Below are 21663 nucleotides of genomic sequence, written 5' to 3' on the forward strand. Positions count from 1 at the left end.
TAACTCATCTTGGGAAAGGGGTGGGAGGCAGTGTGTTGGTCACAAAGTTTTCCCCTCCCTCCCCCCAAAACCAAAAGTTGGCACAGATGTTACTTCTTTTCTGCATCGTTTCCAACAATGTGGAATATTCTCTATTCTCACTGATCTTATGCCATATATTATAAGTGTTCCCATTACTCACCCCCCCCCCCCCTCAAATGCTGATGCAATTACCCTTCTGCTTTTTGTCAGCAAACTCTTCCATAAGTCTCCAAATGTGTGCATTTAAAGGACCACACATAAATAACAATAACAATAATAGTTAGGTTAGCGACGTAACGGTACGAGCGTAAATGGTCATCACACAAAACACTGACATAATGGAGAATAAACGACAAGTATTTTGCAAACAGCCAGTTTGCTGCTTTCTTTGATCACACGAGAGAAGTTCAACGTACTAATTATGTCGTGTGGCATACAAGACAGCAAGCAGTCAGATGTCGATCCGTAATGGCATAGGTGATGAGGTCATTCACAATGGATACTTTTTGCATCCAAAACTCTAATCTTGATTCACGAGGCAACAATAATTTTCCACTGCAGTGTAAACTCAGATAACTAGGGCTGTTTCAATAAATTATTGAAACAAAAACATTGCAAGCCTCGGGTATTCATACAAAAACCAAGAAGCCAATATTGGACCAAGATAAGATTTCCGTCGAAGATAAACTTAAGCAAATAGTTGAGATCATTTTTGACATTCAGACACATGCATGCTTCACAATGCCACCATTCATGGTTCGCTGCTCAAATTGCCACAAGTCTCAGAGCTAGCTAGCATTTAACGTGGCAACAACAATGTGTGTACGTTTTCTGTAACGCTGTTAAAACCCAGGCTTTACAGATGTAACTTTTAATGATGTCTCGGTGCGACTCCACACATTCAACACGGTCGAGCAGAAAATCAAAAAAAAGGTGTCGGGTATGGAACACGTCCTACTCAAGAGCTACTCCACAAAAAATCAGAACCAACTTTTTTTTTCCCTGAGAATCAAGGCCAAGAGGTCTGATGTCTTGACCACAGAGTGGCCTTTTAATGGGACTGAGCAAGACATTTGTGAAGCATTAATATTCCCTTGAAGAGCAAAAGAAGCAAGATGGTGGTTGTGGAAGAATTATGCGAAATACAAGGGAGAGAGTGAGTGGGTGGTGAGAGGAAAATTGGTGGGCAAAATAAATGTGACATAGGAAGGAAGGAAGGGAAGGTGGGAAGGAGAGGAAAGAAGAGGAGAGGGGGTAAGCAGGAGGAGATAGAAGGGATTGGGCACCAATGTGGATAACATGGAGAAGGCATCATGGAAAGGTGCCGTGTGGCTAAATCTGCAAGTGTTTGCATAGGATGCAAGACCCATGAAAAAAAATGAAAAAAAGGTTTCTACAAGAAAACGTTTGGCTTTGCAAACAAACAAACAAACAAACCAAAAACAGTCTTGACATCAGCCGTTGTGAAAATCCGTCCATTGAAGGAGTTATGACTCGTACAAATGCTTAGTCTATATTGTTTATCACACAAAGCACTGTTATTCTGCTGGCACGAGAGGGTCCCCAACCCTGGCCTTGTCATACACAGTCATAGTCACACAACGTTTTTTTCCTGCATTTCATTAAATTGTTCCTCACGACAATTATAATCATTTATTGGACACTAATGGCTCATGGTAAAGCATTGCTTAAAGCATTGCTGAAAGCCTGGTGTTGGCATAGAGGTTAGGGTTGCTGGCTTGGGATCTTAAGGTCCCAAGTTAAAGCCCCTGTTTTGTTCCGTTGAATGAACACCAGGTGGGGTTGACTCAGCCTGTCATCTTTCTGAGGTCGGTGAAATGAGTACCAGTGCACTGGTCATAGAGGGCACTGCATCAGCAGCACAGCCGTGCCCTCAGTCAATGATGCTAATACCTGCAGCCGTGTGCTGCATCCAAAGGAGGAGGGAAGCATTGCTGAAAGCAAACTCAAAGTAGAAATGATAGCAAGGAAGATTTAAAAAAAAACACAACGATGACAAGGCCAACAAAGGGAGAAAACAAAACCACATGTTTGAAAATAACCTGAAAAAGATTCTACCGCAAACTAGGGAAACAAAAGCAAAATGTATCAAATCCCCCCGACAAAGAAAAACTGGAAAATTTCTGGAAAGGAATCTATGAGTACCAAAAACAACACAACAACGAAGCGGATTGGATCCAAAACTAGGAGGAAAAAAAACAACAACATCCCAATGATATTTGATGAAGAAAAATTACATAGAGGATTATACAATGGCAGTGTAATGGACAGGTACTTGTCCCTCCTGCCAGTGGGGATGAAAATCCAGGTAAAACCAATGTTTAACCATAGAATCACAAACATCCAAAGTGTATTCATCGTCATTACCCTCAAGGGAGAAAAAGAACCGAGAGAGAGAGAGAGAGAGAGAGAGAGAGAGAGAGAGAGAGAGAGAGAGAGAGAGAGAGAGAGAGAGAGAGAGAGAGAGAGAGAGAGAGAGAGAGAGAGAGAGAGAGAGAGAGAGAGAGAGAGAGAGAGAGAGAGAGAGAGAGAGAGAGAGAGAGAGAGAGAGAGAGAGAGAGAGAGAGAGAGAGAGAGAGAGAGAGAGAGAGAGAGAGAGAGAGAGAGAGAGAGAGAGAGAGAGAGAGAGAGAAACGAGAGGAGAAACGAGAGAGCTCATTATCCGAGAGAGAGGAACGTATCAAGTTATCAAGTTCCGTCAAGTCGTGGCAGACTTCTGGTGACATTCCTGATCAGATTTCTCCAAACATCCCTATCCTGTATTGCTTCCTGAAGCTCTGGCAATGACAGCTCGTTGCAGCCTTTACTCCATCCATCAGACACATACAATGTCCGTCTCTTCCTCTTCTTCCTCAACCACATCCAGAATGGTTGATTCTCAGTACTTTCGTTTTCTGCACACATGACGTGTCCAAAGTACGACGATTTTTGTTTTAGTATCAGTGCTTCCAGTGGACATGGTGGTCTAATTTCTTAAATGACTGATTAGTTTGTTCTTCCTGCAGTCCATGGAATTTTTAACATTAATCTCCAACACCACATTTCAAAACTGTCAATCTTCCTTTCTTTCTCTGTCCATGACTCACGTCCATACATTGCAACTGGAAATACCAGATCATTCACCAGCATTCTCTTGGTTTGGATTGTCACATCCTTGTCTCTCCAGATCTTTGTCAATCCTGACATCAAATCCAGATCTTTGTCAAATTCCCTTGCCTTGCATTTTTTTTCTCTCTCTCGTACCTCTTCCTCTTCTGAAACCTGCTTGACGAACGGGCATTTCTCGCTTAATTAAGTCTTATATTCTGTGTTGAATGATCTTTAGTAACATCGAGCTAGCGATGTGAAATCAAGGCGATTGTTTGGTTCTTTGAACATTCTCTTGGATCCCCTTTCTTTGGCAATGGTATTATGTAGACAGACCGTTTCCACCTTTTTGGCCATACAATCCTGCTCCGGATCTGTGTCCAGAAAGCTGTTAAAATCCTTATTCCCTCCTCCCCAACTACCTTTATGAGTTCCATTAGAATTTCATTGGCGTCTGGTGCTTTTCCGCTTGCCAGCACTTTCAGGGCTCTACGTACCTCACATTATATCACTATTGGTTCTTCCTCATATTCTCTTTCTTTGAAGGTTGCCATCATATTGCTATCTTGTTTGTATGGACTTTCCATCTTTCTTTCACCTGCTAAAGGAGATAGGGATAGGGATGGGCCAGGCATCTGCCTGAGGGATGGCCAGACGGAGGCCCCTTGAGTACTGATGGACAGTGGACGCAGCGATGCGCGCATGCTCCCATACCTGACCTGCGTTTCTTCTGTCAGATCTTTTCCTGTTCTACTCTTATGGACCCCGATCCTCAACCTAAACTTTCCTTTCTGTGATCTCTCTGATCTTTAAAAAAAATACTTACCTCTATCTTTCCCAGCTTGTCATTGGAAGTCAGCATTTAGTCACTTAATGTCTTCTTTTGATGCACCTTTGGTTTTTATCTCTCTTCTGTCTGCAATATCTATTGCCTCTTCTGACAGCTATTTCGTCTTATTCTTTCTGCTTGTTTTTGCCATATTTTTTTCAAAGTCTTCAATAGCTTGCCACAATTCGTCTGGCATTGTCAACCTCTGCAAAACAGTTTTTCACTTTTATTGCATCCTAGCAGGGGTACAAGGCATTGCTTGACAACGCCGGGTACCTCCTCCCACCCCACCCCTCCCCCTGCCTCTTCCCACCCCACCCCTTGAGAGACGAATTTGTCAATATGGTTGAAATAATGATGCTATAGATGTTTATCCTCATCGCCATGTCATGAATCTGGGGTGTGTTCAGTTACCAAGTTTATTGTAGAGTGCTTGCCAAGTGGCTAAAGCACTCAAGCAAGCACTCCATTAGAAACCATTGATAAGGAATGGCTGGCTTGGAAAGTGTAAGCTAGCTGCTTGATAAGTGAACACACCACTGGACATCTCAAAAGCAAACAGTACATACAAAACAAGGAACAAAAGGACATTAAAAAAAATTAAACACTTTAAGTATTAATCACGAGTATTTTCGTTGTAATGAAAACGTACCTTGTTCAGACCCACACATCTATCTTTACACAGACACAAATTCAGCTTTATATACGAGATTAGACGACAGTGAGACACCTCGCACGAAACTGCCATGTTTGCATTTTTCCTACTCTTGTTAATCTATTCGTATTCTTCTTCTCCTTCTCATAGTAATCAGCAAATAAACTTTCTATCCTCTATCCTCCATCATATAATTTTTCCATGAGTTTTAGGATGTTATATAAAAAAAGGCTCCAATAATTTGTGCATTCCTGCTACGAGCAGACATCGCTACGTGATGACGTCATGTGTCGGGACGTCTTTTTTCATACTTTACATGGAAGCAAACATGGGATATTTTTGCTTGTAACAGTCATTGCAAATTCTGGGAAACAAACATTGAGTTATAAGCGACATGTTAGTGTCTCACAGACAGAAAGTAACTGTGTTTAACGTCCCACAAAGTTTTTTTGTTAATGAAATGTCATTATTTTCTTTCCTTTGCATCATAAGAGAATCAAGATACTTCCATTGGGCGGTGTATATTAGACAGCCGCCGCGATCGCTGAGGACAAAACATGCATTACCTCGTTTGAGTTGGAATCAAAATGTTACTTCTTTTTTTTCCTCAAAACGGTATCTTCGTTTAATGATAGAAGATGCGTTGTTCAGTGTTCATATGTACATGAGAGGCCTTTAAAACAATCTGAGCTACATGGAGAGAAAAAGATAGTGGCGATTTCTGGATGGCTGGATGACGTGGCCTGTCGAATGGGCGTCGCTTGTGACCCACAGCCAGACAGACACGAACTCAGCTTTATATATATATATATCTTCTTCTTCTTTCAGCTGCTCCCGTTAGGGGTCGCCACAGCGGATCATCCGTATGATCCGCATAGTGATTTGGCACATGTTTTACGCCGGATGCCCTTCCTGACGCAACCCTGGTCGCCTCGACACAGGGATATGGTACACCTATTTTAACCGGGGTATACACCGGCCCAGTACACTGGTACTCACTTTGCCGACCTCGCAAGGATGACAGGCTGAGTCAACCCCCTGGTGTATTAATTCAGTGGCTCAACGGGGCTTGAACTCGGGACCTTTTGGATCCCAAGCCGCTGCCCTAACCACTGCACTAACACCAGGCATATATATATATATATATATATATATATATATATATATTATATATATGTATACACACATACACGCACACCCACACACCCACCCACACACACTCACACACACACGAACACACACTCACACACACACACACACACACACACACACACACACACACACACACAAGCCGATAGGCGACGAGGGATTCGCGAGGATCGAAGCGCTGGATACTATGCTTTTCATTCTGACCGATCCACCGACGAAGATTCATTGCCAAGACGTATTGGTTCACATACAATTGTTCCTCTACCTGGCAAGATTTTTCCTATTGCATATTTTGCCAACTGGCACTCCTCATAAAAATGACGGTAAATAGACACCCTATTTTTGAAGGACTACCATTTGAAAAATAATCGGTTTGCTGGTTTGTGCTGTGGAGCCTCGCGTTACACACACACACACACACACACACACACACACACACACACACACACACACACAACCCAATCAACTTCTCTCAATGCTCTTGTTTGACCACACCTCCTGAGCTACACAATATTTTAATAAGCCATGCCCACTTTCCTACGCCACTCCCACTTTAAATAATAAATAATTGGAGGCAGAGTGTGGGTCGTGGAATCATTTACGGAAAATAAATAAATAATTGGAGGTGGTGTGTGGGTGGGGAATCGTTTTCGGTAAATAAATAAATAATTGAAGGTGGTGTGTGGGTGGGGAATCGTTTTCAGTAAATAAATAAATAATTGAAGGTGGTGTGTGGATCGTGGAATCGTTTTCGGTAAATAAATAAACATATTATTAGAAATCCACAAAGACAGAAATGCTGGTGATTCCATTTATTTTGGATCCTTTTCACTTTGGTCAATAACGTTTGGATCGAGGAGAGATCGAAGGTGGAACGACGGTGTAGTTCCTTACAAACACTGTATACACACCTTAAATGACGGTAAATAGACACCCGATTTTTGAAGCACTACCATTTCAAAAATAAAACCTCAATCAAAAATCGGCTCGAGTAAAATTTTCTAAATATCTCGAAGTGTTTAATTCCGAAGTCTCGTTTCTCTACATTCAAAACTGAAGGACAAGTATTGAAAATACTATACGCGGTTTTTCGGCCGCTGCACAGCAACGGGTGGTTGCTGGGCAATGAAATTCAAACGCGTACATTCCCAGTATATATTCAACCTGTTGGTAAAGTTTCATCAAAATCGGTTCGCTGGTTCGTGCTGTGGAGCCTCGCGTTACACACACACACACACACACACACACACACACACACACACACACACACACACACACACACACACACACACACACACACACACACACACACACACACACACACACACACACACACACACACACACACAAAACCCGACAATAAGGGATATCTAGCATATATAGCGAATCCAATATATAAGAAGATTGTTTATACAGGTGTTCAACGTCATATCTGGTCGGAGTTTTTGATTATTTATTTTTTTCCCACCTTTCGCAGTTTGACCCATATCTTAACCAAAAGGAGTTCATGATCCGTCCCACAATCTGCACCTGGCAGGATATTGTCAGAATGCACAGCACTTCTCCATCTTTTGTTGATTAGAATGTCGTCAAGTCTGATTTCTATGTTGCCACTCAGGTGAAGTCCAAGTGTACAGTCCACACTTGGGTTGCTTGAACCATGCGTTTGCTGTCTCGCCCAGGTTCAAAAGAAACATACAGGTATCTAAAAAACAATAGAAAAGGGAAAATGCCACACAAACCACATCACCTCTTGGATGTGTTCCACAATTGCCGACTGCGTGTCGATATCCAACAGCTTAATTTTCTCGATGTACGTTTCTTTCTGGTTGCACTGCACACAATGGCGACACATTGCGAGGGTCAAGGCAAATGGGATGGGCACACAGTCAATGCAAGCCAGCGATGGGTTTTCATATGATGGGTCATGGCCTCGCTCACCTGCACTGCACAACCAAGCAACAGCAGCAGGAGCTTCTGCATCTCACTCAAACTCTTTTCTATAAAGGCAGGAATAAAACACGAGATTTATAACATGTGTGACACCAAGAGCTGATAGAATGATGATCATGCAAAAGTGGCAGCAATACGATCGAAGCTCGGCTTCACATCAAAAATGTTATAAAACAAAAAAAAGGTCAAAAACTACTTTCATTTCATTGGCTTGCACTCCAATTCTTTACCCAACTGAAAAACATGTGATGACTGTATATTTGTAACTGTCACAAATTCCATCAACTGGTTATCTCATACACGAGAAAACGTTACCCAAATAAGCGGGTGGCAGCAATGAAGCCAGTAAATGAGTTTAAAGAAGAATTAATTAAGCACCTAAAGGGAGAAAAAAACAAAAAAAAGGCTCCACAAGACTGGGGCGAATTAGCGGGTAGGGTTCGATGTGGTGTGGTGTTGCAAAAGTGTGCATAAGCTTGTGAACAACTCTTAGAGAATTTTTAAAAGGTCATAAATAATAATTTTAAAAAACGACACAATCGGTTATTTGACAGTCTGCAATGGATGCAGCACAGGCGTATGAACGGCAAGACCGAACAGGACATGAAGACCGGTTTCACGGCTGCAATTAATTTTAATAATACATATTTTCCAAAACACTTGTAATTATTAGTTGAATCACAAACGCATCCTCTGCTTCTTCAACCCTTCAATGAAGATTCCTTGTTGCCAAGATTGTTGGCAAAAGTGTATATTATACAAAAGTGCCCTGGCATGTGTAATGACAAATGATAAACAAGATATCAGGACAAGATTTGGACACTCACATTGAAATAAATTGATATGAATGATTGAAAATATGGATTTTTGTGACTTGTGAAAGAAGTTCAAAAAATATTAATATTCAAATCAAGAATGCATGTGGGAAATTAAATCGCCTAATTGGCAAAGGCCAAAGACAAAAGCCTAATTAAAAACCCCCAAGCACGAGCTGCATACAGAGAGAGTTGGTGAGTCTCTTAAGGAGGACCAAGAGCTACCCGACTTCCGGTTATTGGCATCCTCTCCTTGGTTCTGCATCACTCTTCGGTGCTCCCACACAGCGTTGGTGGTGCCGTGCAGCACTATGAAGTCTTTCTATCACCCTTCCTGGTTGGCACATGAAGCTACTTTGAAGAACCCTCACTGCATGTCAAACATCACCATGTGGACAGGTCCAACATTCTCTCTCTGTCTGTCCATTTAAATCACCCCATATGAGTGAGTCAGGTTCATCGTTAAGCCGTCAAAGCAACGTGGGTTCAATTGTTATTCATTGGTTACCATCTGGTTTTACTGAGTGTGTCAGTCGTGGTCCTTCATCTTCTTCCCCACCCCATTGCAGATAAGTCCTGCTTGTAAATGAGAACATGTGTGGTCAGCAGGGAACTGGAGCTCAACAACGCATAGAGGATTGGCACATAAACCCATTAGATGGATAAATTCGGTTCATGGAGTGAAGATGCCATAAAAGGTGAATCGCACGCAACGGTTTGCTCGGCCACTTCTGGCAGGCTGGTTCACCATGGTCATGTATTTGAAACACCAATTCTTGCCCAAATTCACAGGTGGAAGCAGAGACCTCTTGTCCCCACCCCGCCCGGTGGGCAAGTCAATCTTAAAGGCCTGCGACCTTGACAATATTATCCCTGAACTTATCATTAGCATTTAACTAACTATTCTCGAAAAAAAAATTGTACATAGAAAATACAAAAAAGGAAATAACTAGAACAGCACTCTTCGACATTGCAATGTCGACCGATATGCCTCCACCTACATTATTACGTAATTATACATACTTGTACCAAGTTTGATTTAAATCCCTACAGCTGTTCTCAAGTATCACATTTTTACCTGATATGACCTCTGACCTTTGACAATTGACCTCTTGATCCCATAATCCAATAAGTTTATCTTAACATCATTATACATACTTATATCGAGTTTTACCTGGATCCTTTCAGCCGTAATTACGTTATCGCAGAAACAAAAACATATCTCGGACTCTGACCATTGACATTTGATTTGACCTCTTGATGCCGAAATTAGACAAAGTATTCGTCACTCCTTGGGTGTCATTTCCCTGGTCTCTGTATATGCTCATCTCATGTATGTCTCATCTTGGATGTGGCGAGGATGTTGAGGTCACGGAGAGATTTACTTACCTTGGCAGTGATATTCATGTCTCCACTGGATCATAGGGTGTGGCGCTGCTGGTACCTGTGCGGGAGGCTGAAAGTCTTCAGGTCCTTGATGCTTCCAGTCTTGCTCTATGGATGTGAAACTTGGATTCTGACCAGGGATCTGAGACGGAGACTTAATTCCTTTGGTACTTGGTCTCCTCGGAGAATCCTTGGCCATTGCTGGTCGGATAGGCATCTGCCTGGGGGGGGGGGTTGGCTAGATGGAGGTCCCTGGAGTACCGGTGGAAAGTGGACGCAGCGACGAGCTGCTCCGGCGCATTCTCCCGTACCTGACCTGACCTGATGCCGCAATATAAATAGTTCATCTTTGCATCATAACATATATTTAAACAAAGTTTGGTCAAAATCCAATCACTGGTTCACAAGTCAGCATGGTAACAGAATTTTTACCTTACATGACCTTTGACCTTTGACCTCTTAACCCCATAATCTAATCAGTTCATATTTGCATCATAAATACATACTTCTCTCGAGTTTGACTTGGATCCCTTCAGCCGTTCTTATGTTATCGCAGAAACGAAAACCTATCACGGACTCTGACCGTTCACATATGACCTCTTGATGCTGAAATTAGACTAAGGATTCGTCACTCCTTGGGTGTCATTTCCCTTGTCTGTGTATATGCTCCGACTGAGGCGATGAATGAAAACAAAAACACAAAAACGATGAATGATATCGCAGCAATGATAAACGATCACGGATGCACGGACAGACAGACGGACGGACAACCCGAAAACATAATGCCTCCGGAGACTTCGTCAGCAGACATTAAAAAAATAGGGGCAATACCCCTGGGTGCTCACCTGGTAGAATCATTATACTGAGGAGGAAGTCAATATGGGGCAGCATCAGCAAAATGTACCAATGAACCAAAGCTATAGCAAACAGCAGGGGCAACTCCCCCCCCCAACCCCCACCCCAGAAATCCCCAATCGACCCCAATTTTTTTTAATAGCATGAACAAACTTTAGTACATCATGGGTGATGAGAGTTTAATTTTTTTTCTTTTCATCACGTGTGATAGGGGATTTTTTTTAAATAACGTGGTTTCTTTAGGGTGAGAAGAAAGCAAATACACCCCCAACCCCCGGTAAACTCCCTCCCGAGACCCTCTCAGACCACGATTTTGTTTTTAATGCCATGACCAAACTTTGGTACATCACGGGTGATGAAGGTTGTGGTCAAGTTTCATCGCAATTGCATGTGTAGCCTCTCAGAAGAAAGCGAATACCTATTTTGGGGAGCAACCCACAGAGACCCCTTAGGGGCCCGATTTTTTTTTTAATGCCATGAACAAACTTTGGTACATACAGGCTGATGAAGTTTGTGGTAAAGTTTCATCAAAACCGCATGTGTAGTTTCAGAGAATAAGTTGCAAGTATTTATAGACGGACGGACAGACGGCACACCATCCCATAAGCTCCTTGGAACTATATTCCAGGTGAGCTAAAAATGAAACCTCAGGTTATGATATTTAAAGCAACAATATTATTGGCAGTAAATCCTTGCTATAATTAACGGGCCGGTGTGTGTGTGTGTGTGTGTGTGTGTGTGTGTGTGTGTGTGTGTGTGTGTGTGTGTGTGTGTGTGTGTGTGTGTGTGTGTGTGTGTGTGTGTGTGTGTGTATATGTGTATGTGTCACTCTACTCCTACAGTTCTGGGCTGATTACATCCAGACTTTCTACATCGGATCAGCATGACCCCAACTAATGTATAGTTGCATTTTTATCTTTGCTGGTGGTCTTGTGGGGGTTGGGGGCAAGGGGGGATGAAATTATTTCTGGAAATGTGTATCGTGTAGCGCCGCCTCGAGGTGAGGGTATGACAACTCTCCACCATTTACAGTACTGTATTCCTGTCTCCACATTTTCCAGTGCAGTGAGGTGTTTTGAAATTAAGGAGTAGGTGTGTGTTTTTGCTTCATGTACATAACCCGGGTTAATTATTTTTTTGCCTGTACATAGATGGCAGTTGCCTATACAATGCTCAAATAAAGGTACACGTCAGAAGAACGCGTTGCATGCTTGGAAAAAGATCGCTCGTAGGGTGGGTACTCAACTAGCCGATAAAACACAGATTGATAATTGTCAGCATGGTTTCTGGACATAAATAAAATAATAATGTACAATGAAATCCAGAACATATTGTTACATGAAAGGGGGTAGGGTGGGGATCCATCGTTAGAATGTGCTAAAAGTAGGTGATCCATGTGCTCAAGTAAGTCTGATTCACTCCTGTATGAGGGACATGTCAAAAGTCCGTAATATGTGCACCAACTGAGGAGGGAGTGCTGTCCATCATAGAGCAGGACAGGGTAAGGATGTGTAGTGTAAAACTTCTTGTCTACAGGTGAAGCCAGGTGGAGGGTTTGTGGCACTTAGCGGAAAGGCAGCAATTGGGTTGGAAACAACGGGTTGTATGGCCAAGAACCGCAGGCCAGGACAGTATAGTAAGCTGCAGAGGGCCTTGGCAAGGGACAGAACACTTTTACGGAGGCTTCGCCCCACACGGTGGGATAGCCAATCACAGGACTAGACGCATGGTTAAGGGCAGGCATTCGTGGAGATTAAAGCCGCAAATGCATACAGACTGGAGGAGATCAAGAGCTTCTTTCAGATCAAGAGACTTTTGTCATCATTCTCATCTCTTTTGTCTTCATACATAGCTACCTTGGTGCAGACCACTTGAGAGACCATGGAGGCCTCCTCATTGCCATCGCATCTCCCTGCCTTCACTCCTCTCATCTCTAACTCTGCGCCACACCAGCCTGCACACCGTGGTGCAGCCCAAGACTAGCTCATGTCAACATAAGTCCTTTCCCATTTTCCCCTTTGTTGAGCGAGATTGGTATTTTTGACGCCAGGGCTGGATAAGATTTTATTGTTCCAATTATGTATTAAGTACATGTGGCTCCCCTATATGTTTATGTTTTGACTGCCAGATCCGTTCGCTTATTATTTCGTATTGCCTTGTCTTCCCTCCCATATTCTTCCTTGAATAAATTATTAGTACTAGAAGGTATACCAGGTGAAAAATTAACTTTCACCCTTATTTTAATATAAATTGAAACCAGCCCATCTATCCTCACCTTACTCAACTATATCATACTGTTTGCGGCCTTGGGCTTGTATCCCCTATAGAACAATCGTTTCTGGCTGGATGCACGCAGGCAGGCAGGGACGGCCGGACACAGGAATGGATAGACGGATGCACGCAGGCATGCCGAGATCGAGCTCCTTTTACACTATAGATTCAAAAGAAATGTTTTTCTGTCTTCTGCCTTCAGACCAACTGGCAGTTTCAGAACATGTTTGACCGACCCTTTGGGGAGCATTAAATTACAACATTGTCCCATTATTAGAGCGTGGATAGGTGCACGGAAGCTGTCTGCTCACAGTGTAATGTATAAAGTCTGTTTGACAATCCGTGGAGATATTGGACCTCTGGCACGATGGTTGACATTAGTCGACCCATCAACGTGATAACATTATATAATGTTGGTAAATTTGTTTAATAAATTTGAGCACAATAAGAGAAAGCTGTTGAGCATTGATCAAGGAAGTACCATGGTCTTTAATTTTAACTCGATCAATTGAGAAGACAAATCAAACCAAGAAACCATAGCGATACAGCTGCAACAGTTATTATCGAGGAAATGAAAATGCACAAATGTCGTGAAATTTGTACACATATTTAAAAGCAGACTTTGATTATAATTGGGTCATTCCAGCTTCCTGATGTGAATGATAGAGGTTGGGAATGAATGCTGGTGCAGCTGGTGCTATGCCGATTAAGCGCCTCAGCAACTGCTGTTCATCTACAACCTTGTTATCCAATCCGTGACAGTTACATGTACTGCATACTTCCAAAGTAAATACCATGTATCCTATTGGAGCATGGGACTAATGAAATAACCTGCCAAACCGAGCCACAGCGATGCAATTTAACCTTCTGGAAATTCCCCAACCTTTCAACCACCACCCTTTTTCATTTTGGTGACGTAACCAGCATTGTCCAACCTACTTGCTTTACAGGGTATATTGCTCTGAGATTTTGCTCCATCACACACACCCAAGGGCAATCTTACTCCATCAAATGAATGGCAAAGCCAATAGCAAGGCCACAGAGGGTGGGAGACAAACCCGCATCCTTGCAGGGGATGTTTCAGCCATATTGAGCTGCAATATCAGCAGCCACCGACGCCTGCACCAATCATTTGTATTCCACAAGAGAAACAGCGCACTGTTGAAAACCGCCGACTCGCAAATATAAACCGACCAAAAAAAACCAACGGCCATATTTCTACACCAAAAGGGAATTCTGAAGAAAAGAAAAAAACCTGTTCATATACGCTCATCCAAAAAAAACCAAACAAACAAACAGGGAAGCAAACATTTCAGGCTTATGTTAGTCATATATATATAACAAAAAAGAAATGGCTTTATTATTTGATGCAATTAATTCTTTCCTCCCCTTACCCCCTTTTCCCTGCATGACAAATTTGGTTTTGGTGCAGTCCCATCAATTGTGTCTTAGTCTGACCTTCGCTACCTCCAAACGCCGAGCTGACGACAGACGAACGATTGTACACAATATGTGGCATTAATACAAGTTTCTTGGTAAGGAAGGGTAGACAAAGGTGTTCATGCAAGGCCCTTAATAGAAACCGCGCCTGCATGGGGTGAGCAAAGCCACTCGATCTCGGCGTTGTGTTGAAGCCAAAAATTTACGGGAGGGGCAGACGGCAAGATTAAAAGTAAGGCAGCCCTGCATGGATCCCGCTCGATAAACATGCACAAAATCCAGGTCCACTTGGGAATCCAGCTTCGGGTGCATAGAAGAGCTGGCCTGCATTTAATTATCACTTTTGATTTTGGGTGAATATAACCACTTTAACATCTCTGGAAAACTCCTCAAATGGGCATCAGGAGACCATTTTACTCATGACCTCAGCCATTGGATCACTTAAGGATGAATGGGCCCAGCCAACCCCACATATGATAGACCCATCGATGACATCAACCTTCGACCTCTCAGACTGTGATGAGGTTGGATCCATCATTCCTGTGACACTTTGTGGATGATGATTTGAGATCTGTGACATTAATACAACTTTGAGACCAAAAAAAACAAAAAAACCTTTTAACTCCAGTGGTGTCAGGTTTATGAATGTGCCTCCATGATAGATAAAAATACAGTTATAGTCAGAGGAATTTATTCGGTGTGACAAATCAACCCGAGTCTAAATCCCATAGAGAACCATCTGTTGTGATAATCCTCAATAATAAAGGTATTTATAAGTAGTGGCAAAAATGTGTGCATGTGCACGAAGAGCAAAGTCGACGCACAGCTACTATTTGGGAACAACCAGGGGGGGGGGAGGGGGCACAATGCTGGGAAGAGAAAAGAAAGCTAGACATGACGAAATGGGAGACGAGAAAATGGAAAACAGCAACAAAGAAATGGAGCCAAGACAGAAACTCAAAATCATAGCACAGTGCTTCTGTAAAGAAAGGCATTTCTAGGGGGGGAAGGAAAATGGATAAGCAAGGGATATCTGCTTTGCAGGTGGAATGTTAAAATGGTACCTGAAAGAGGCTCCTTGGCGATGGTCAGGACATCAGGTGGACTCATTATGACCAGCTGCTGCAATGTCTCCTGTCAAATGCACATATAATCAACAACTGGGTTTAAACTGGCTGATTTAAAAATGAAATAAAAACAATATATATATATATATATATATGTATATATTGCTTTGACAGAACCGACACTCATTATGGAGCATGGTTGCATGTTTCGTAATTAAAATAATAACAACGATAACAATAATAATGTCTAAGGCTCATTGAGGAGGTGAAAAAAAACTTCAGGTGAAATTCACAATAGTGTAGCAGCATAGCAAACCTGTTGTGCATTTTGTGATACAAGCACCAAATTTGGCACAAATGTACATTAATATGTTGCGAACATTTTCAGATATTGGGCCACTTGAAATTCTCTCTTTATGTCCGCCATATTGGATTTCAAAATGGCCGCCACTTGAAATCTACATTTGCTATTATCTCTGGACGTAATGCAGCTGTTGACTTGATTCTGGTATCTAAATGTATGTTTTTGGGGGCAAGGAATCCAATGGTCCCATTTTCAACTTAATATTATCTATCACAGTCTCAGAGATGCCAACTTTTGGAAATCAGAATTAGGGAGGATTTGCAACCGACACCAAATAATGTGCGCGAAGCGCACATCTCGAGCGCGGAGCGCTCGACCCTTGCGGCGGGGTCCAGGGCCCGCCTTAGGGCCCTGGAAGCTCTGGGGTTCTAGACGCTCTCTAGTGCCCTCTGAGCCCTATTTTGGAGCATTTAACATGTTAAGAATTCCCACTTTTTGAACAAAAAAAGGGGAAAATTGTGCACTTTTTAATGTTACATGTATGTTAATATTAGTAAGTTAGGGGACAATCAAAGATTAACAAAAAGCACAAAAGAAGCAATATTTTTCTTACCTTACTGGCTGGTACTACTGCTGCTTGCTTTTTCCATGGCAGCTTTGCTGAGTGACAGCTGTGTGGCTCTTTTAGCCCTTCTGATTATGTCTTTGCTGTATTCTCTCTGGTAGCAAGGGGTGCTATGAGCTAGTTTTTCAATTAAGAGAGCTTCCAGGGTTTTGACACTCAAATTGGGACGAAATTCAGTATGATTCTTCCGTACAAGACTAAGTGCCCGCTCACATGATGCGTTCGAATGAGGAATGACCAAGATTCCCTTCATCACTTTGCTCAAATTAGGATACTTCTTGGCACCAGTGCAGGGATCTGTGAGCTGTGAAATCCGATGCCACTGCTCATCCACTCTCACTGTCTCAGTAGCAATTGTAGCTATGGAGGCGTCTGCCTGGCAGTGAGCGAATTCACTCTCAAGACTGTCTATGTCACTATCACCGCCACTGAACAGACAGGGGAATTTCTTGATGAAAAACTCCACACAGTCAAACCCCACTTCTTGGTGTAGCTTAACATCCAGCACCTGAGCATGCTTGGCTAATTCATCATCTAGCGGCCAGGTTTTGAAGATGTAATTGCAGGCTTTCACATAATATGAGCGAACTGCACTGAAGAAACCTTGGATGTCTGACTCACTCAGAGTGAAGGTGGATTTCTTGAGACTCCTTTGTTCCCTTATATACAGTTTGGCATCGTTCCCAATCATGAGGTCCTCATCATTCTTCTGATGATTTCTGTCAGAGAAGGGTACATTTACCAGAACAACCCATGACACCGATGGTTTCAAAAACCGTACGAAGATATCTTTCAGAAGACCATTCAATTCTCCGTGCAGGAGATGAATGCAGGGTTCGTCTCTTTGGAGCAGAAGATTCCCCTTCTCAAAAAGCTTGTTAGCATATCGAAGGAAGAAACAATAGAGTTTTGTTTGTGGAGACAAGAACATCCTGTTGACACGTTTTTCTCTAGATTCCTGTACAGTGTTTGAGGAAGATGCGCTTTTAGTTGTAGAACTCGTAGTACACTTAGCCGCAGGGCGATCACACTTGCGTTTACTGCCAGCAGAAGAGGTCAGACTCGTAGTACCAGATCCAATTTTACGTTTGAGGAGAGAGCTTGAGGTAGGTGCAGCCAAGGAAGAAGACCTCTGATTCGAAGGTTTTGCTGAGCTTCTATCAAGTGATTTGGCAAAAGCAGAACTTAACTTGGGTCCTTCTTTGCCTGTAGATGGGACTATCACAGTCTTTCTCGACTCTGAAGGGATCTGCTTTGTAGATGAACGTGATGAAGGGCCGGTGATGCTACCTGCTCTCAGCATTGGTTTTGGTGCTGTCCCTGCTATCTTCTTCGCAGCAGATACTGCAGTGGTAGTGGTGAATGCTGCTCCACTAGTGCTTGATCCTGCAGTGCCAGTACTGGCAGTAGATACAGTGCCGTCCTTCTTGCTCGTTAGAGTCTTGGCTACAGTTGGTTGCATTTTTCTTCGTACTTCTTCTTTGAAGAAGAGGCGAAGTGGCTCCCACTGTTCAATCAGCCTGTCTAGGCACTGACCAAGGGACAGCCACCTTGTTGCGACATGCTTCAGAATCTTGTGTGTCGGGGCATCACAGAGTTCTTGCAGTGCTTTCACTCCTTTGACGCGTTTACTACTTTTGTCCAAGTAGTAGTAAATATCGATGAGAAAGTCATCTAATTCAATGGGTAAGGCCTGAGCCGCCTTCTTGGCCGTATTGTGCATCATATGGCAAGGGCATCCCATGATGTAGCACTCTGGATTTTGTTTGTGGATATAAGCAGCGACTCCTTTGTGCTTGCCCACCATGACAGAGGCATTATCAGCACAAAAGGAAACACAATTTCCCAACGGAATTTTCCTGTCACTGAACTCATGATCAAGCAGTTTGAAAATGTTTTCTCCAGTGGAATCTTGTTTGCACGCAGGCAAACTTAGCAAACCTTGCTTCACAATCCCAGCACTGTTGTCGTAGTACGAAATCAGGACAGGATATAGCTGGGCCTCACCACTGTCATTGCTACCGTCTGTAGCTAGGCTAAATGGAGCTAGTCTAGCAATATCGGCAATAGATGAAGCAGTAACATTTGACAACTCACCAATTATTGCTGAAGTTTTTGTTCTTGCACATCCATACTTTGAAGCAACTTTTGAATCTGGAAACATCTTTTGAAATAGAGGTCCAGCATGATCTGAGACTGATATGGGCAAGTTATGTTCCACAATAAATCCACTAAAGAGAAGTTCCGCTCGGGTAACATCCTCTTCCTCGCTTGTCCCTTGTTTGGTGAAATAATTCAGAAGTGTGCCGGTACTCGTGCTCGAAGATCTCTCCTTTGCAATGTCTGTGTGCCGTTTGCTTCCAACGTGCTTCCGAATATCATCGCGACCTCCGTGCTCAACTGAAATATCAACGCTGCATACTGTACAATACGCATGATGAATTCCTCTTTCAGACTTTCGAATACACGGGTATTGGAGACTGTATTCGGTCTTGTACTTCTGAGACCATTTCTTGGTCTTCGTAAGCTTCTTTTCTGCCATTTCGTAATCAACATCGAGGGCTTGAAGCATCGGTAACTTCGAAGTCGATGTTCCACAGCTGCAGCGCGACTCGTAGAACTCTAGCGGCTGTTAAACACCGCACGGTGGTCGCGACCGCCGGGCTGGTACGGGGCCCAGCTGCATGCAGTGAGCGTATCGCATGCATATACACTGTGCATACATACCGCATGCACTGTATTGCACACATACCGCATGCACTAAATCTCAGTGCATGATCGCATAAGCGAGATCCAGACCCAATGTTTCGCTGCTCCTCATTTGAATTTGCAATTTTTTACGTACAATTTGGTAGCAGCGAACGTTATGGAGTTACCACATGCTATACGTAGCAGATGATGCTTTTCATTCAATTCTCATACTAGTACATTCTGATTAGTGAACAGTGCAAAAATATCAAAATTTCGGGAGGATAAGGATAGTGATCGTAAGGGCGGGAGTTTGGGTGAATTTTCGGAAGCCTCCCGATGAAATCGGGAGGGTTGGCATCTGTGCAGTCTTATCTGTTATATAATTTTATTTGGAAATTATCTCGGCAAATATTGGATTCAACACAATACTTTGAAAAGAATGTCTTCGTTCTGTAAATATAAATAAAAAAAAAGCTATAATAAATCACTAGTAACAACTCAGACAAGCTCATATATACTGGCAGTCTAAAATATAAATTCACATCAAGTGACTGCAGCAGCACTGTACATCCTGCAACACCGTGCCTACAACCACTACTGTCTGGGAGAAACCAGAGATGCAGAGGACCTTCCGGAGTTTGAAGACTGGTGTTGCCAGAGAGGAGGAGACATCCACCAGTTTCACTACTGGGCAACCGTGATGGAACTAGAACTGTTGGTTCTAGTGTATGTGCGTTCTCTTAGGCAGGGATCGCTAATGATGTACCTTGATGCTCTGACAGAGCTGGTCCCCTGGTTCCATGCACTGGATCACACCCACTATGCTAGGTGGATACCAGTGCACCTGAAGGACATGGCCGAACTCACCATCAAACACCCAGATGTAGCCAGGAAATTCAGGGAAAGCCACTTCACCGTTCAGAAAACACAGAGGGTGTTCTCCTCAATCCCGATTGACCAGGCACATGAGCAGAATAATGCCTGCATCAAAGGAGATGGTGGAGCAGTTGGGCTCACTGACAACCCCAGTGCCCTATGTCGCTGGATGGTTGCGGGACCAGAAGTTGCCAGGGTGATCGAAGAATTCCAGGATGGGAACCAACACTGGAGACGGCAAACAGCATACACACGTCATCATGATCAGACGCCAAGTGTACAGGCCTCATTTGTGAAAGATGTTCGCTCTCTCGTCGGTGTCATAGAGGAGATGGGCAACCCATTCGCGGAGGAGAGTTAGGATGAGGATGTAGTCAAACTGGACACAAAGGAGATCGCAAATCCTGCTGCTGTGGAGACCGTGATGAATGCCAAGAGGATTGGCCAAGAGCAGTTCGAGGCTTTCACCAGAGAGTGTCTGTTGGACAGAACAAAGGCAGTGGACGCACCCATTTCTCGTAACAAGCTGAAGGTGTTCAGCACTTCCACTCCAATAAGCCAGAGCATAGGTCAGCAACAGCTCGCCTCCATCAAGAATGACCGTGAACTCTTCGCACGCCTGTACATTGGCTGCCAGACGAGGGATGGAAACCTTGACGAGTTCTTTTGTCACGAGAATCAGGCATGTCCTCCTGCATTGTCTGATGGTGAAAGCCTCTGCACTGGTACCAAGAGTGATCTCCTCACATGCTTGGAAGAAGTCTCCGACGCAAAGACAGAGACTCCTGTCACGACCTGTATTGTGCTTGATGGAGCAGCCATCGTCCAGATGCTGAAGCCGGCTGCATCAAAGACCTTTGAAGAGTATGCACAACAGATCTTCATCTCATATATGTCCACGAAGCTGCAAACAGTGTCACGCCTGGATCTGGTCTGGAATACTTACCTTGCTGATTCACCGAAAGGTAGTACACGTGCAAAGCGGGGACAAGGTGTGCGGAGACGTGTGGTGGCTGCCGCAGCCATACCAGGAAACTGGCAGAACTTCCTACGAGTGGACAGCAACAAGACTGAGCTGTTCAGGTTCCTCTCAGCAGCTCTCATGGAATGGTTTGACCAGGAGGACAAGCAACTCGTCATTACTGATGGAGAGGCAGTGCTCAGCAAGCCACTACTGCCAGATCTGACCTCACTCGCCCCATGTAACCATGAAGAAGCTGACAGTCAGATGTTGCTGCATGCATCTCACGCAGTCCAGCATGGACAGCATGCAATACTCATCCGGACTGTAGACACCGATGTTGTGGTATTCTATTATGGCGTGACTTGCTTGCTTCTGCATTAAAGCACGTTTCTCTCTACCGAGAGAGAGAGAGATCTTCCACAAGGCCAGTGTCCCTGGCACAGGAGTTGCAACCAGAAGACAAACTGTGGCTGGCATTCGGAACTCGGAGGGGGCTGGTAAGTGGAGAGCTAGAGAGAGAGAAAGAGCGAGAGAGAAAGAGCGAGAGAGAAAGAGCGAGAGAGAAAGAGCGAGAGAGAAAGAGCGAGAGAGAAAGAGCGAGAGAGAAAGAGCGAGAGAGAAAGAGCGAGAGAGAGAGAGAGAGAGAGAAAGAGC

General features: G+C 43.5%; 1 protein-coding gene across 5 annotated transcripts in view; it reads right to left on the reverse strand.

The window, feature by feature from the left end:
- CCDC88A (coiled-coil and HOOK domain protein 88A) overlaps window positions 1-21663 on the reverse strand; it is a 176524-nt gene that overhangs the window by 78590 nt on the left and 76271 nt on the right. For all 5 annotated transcript variants that reach the window (XM_085858535.1, XM_085858533.1, XM_085858534.1 and 2 more), the window contains 3 exons: window positions 15547-15616; window positions 7704-7762; window positions 7513-7596 (listed from right to left, as the gene is read on the reverse strand). In XM_085858535.1, the coding sequence (XP_085714661.1) occupies window positions 7513-7596; window positions 7704-7762; window positions 15547-15616 (213 nt within the window). The remainder of the gene's footprint in view (window positions 1-7512; window positions 7597-7703; window positions 7763-15546; window positions 15617-21663) is intronic.

Source organism: Eptatretus burgeri, chromosome 15 (assembly GCF_056783735.1).
Source record: "Eptatretus burgeri isolate ZD-2024b chromosome 15, Ebu_testis_v1, whole genome shotgun sequence".
NCBI classification, from domain to species: domain Eukaryota; kingdom Metazoa; phylum Chordata; class Myxini; order Myxiniformes; family Myxinidae; genus Eptatretus; species Eptatretus burgeri.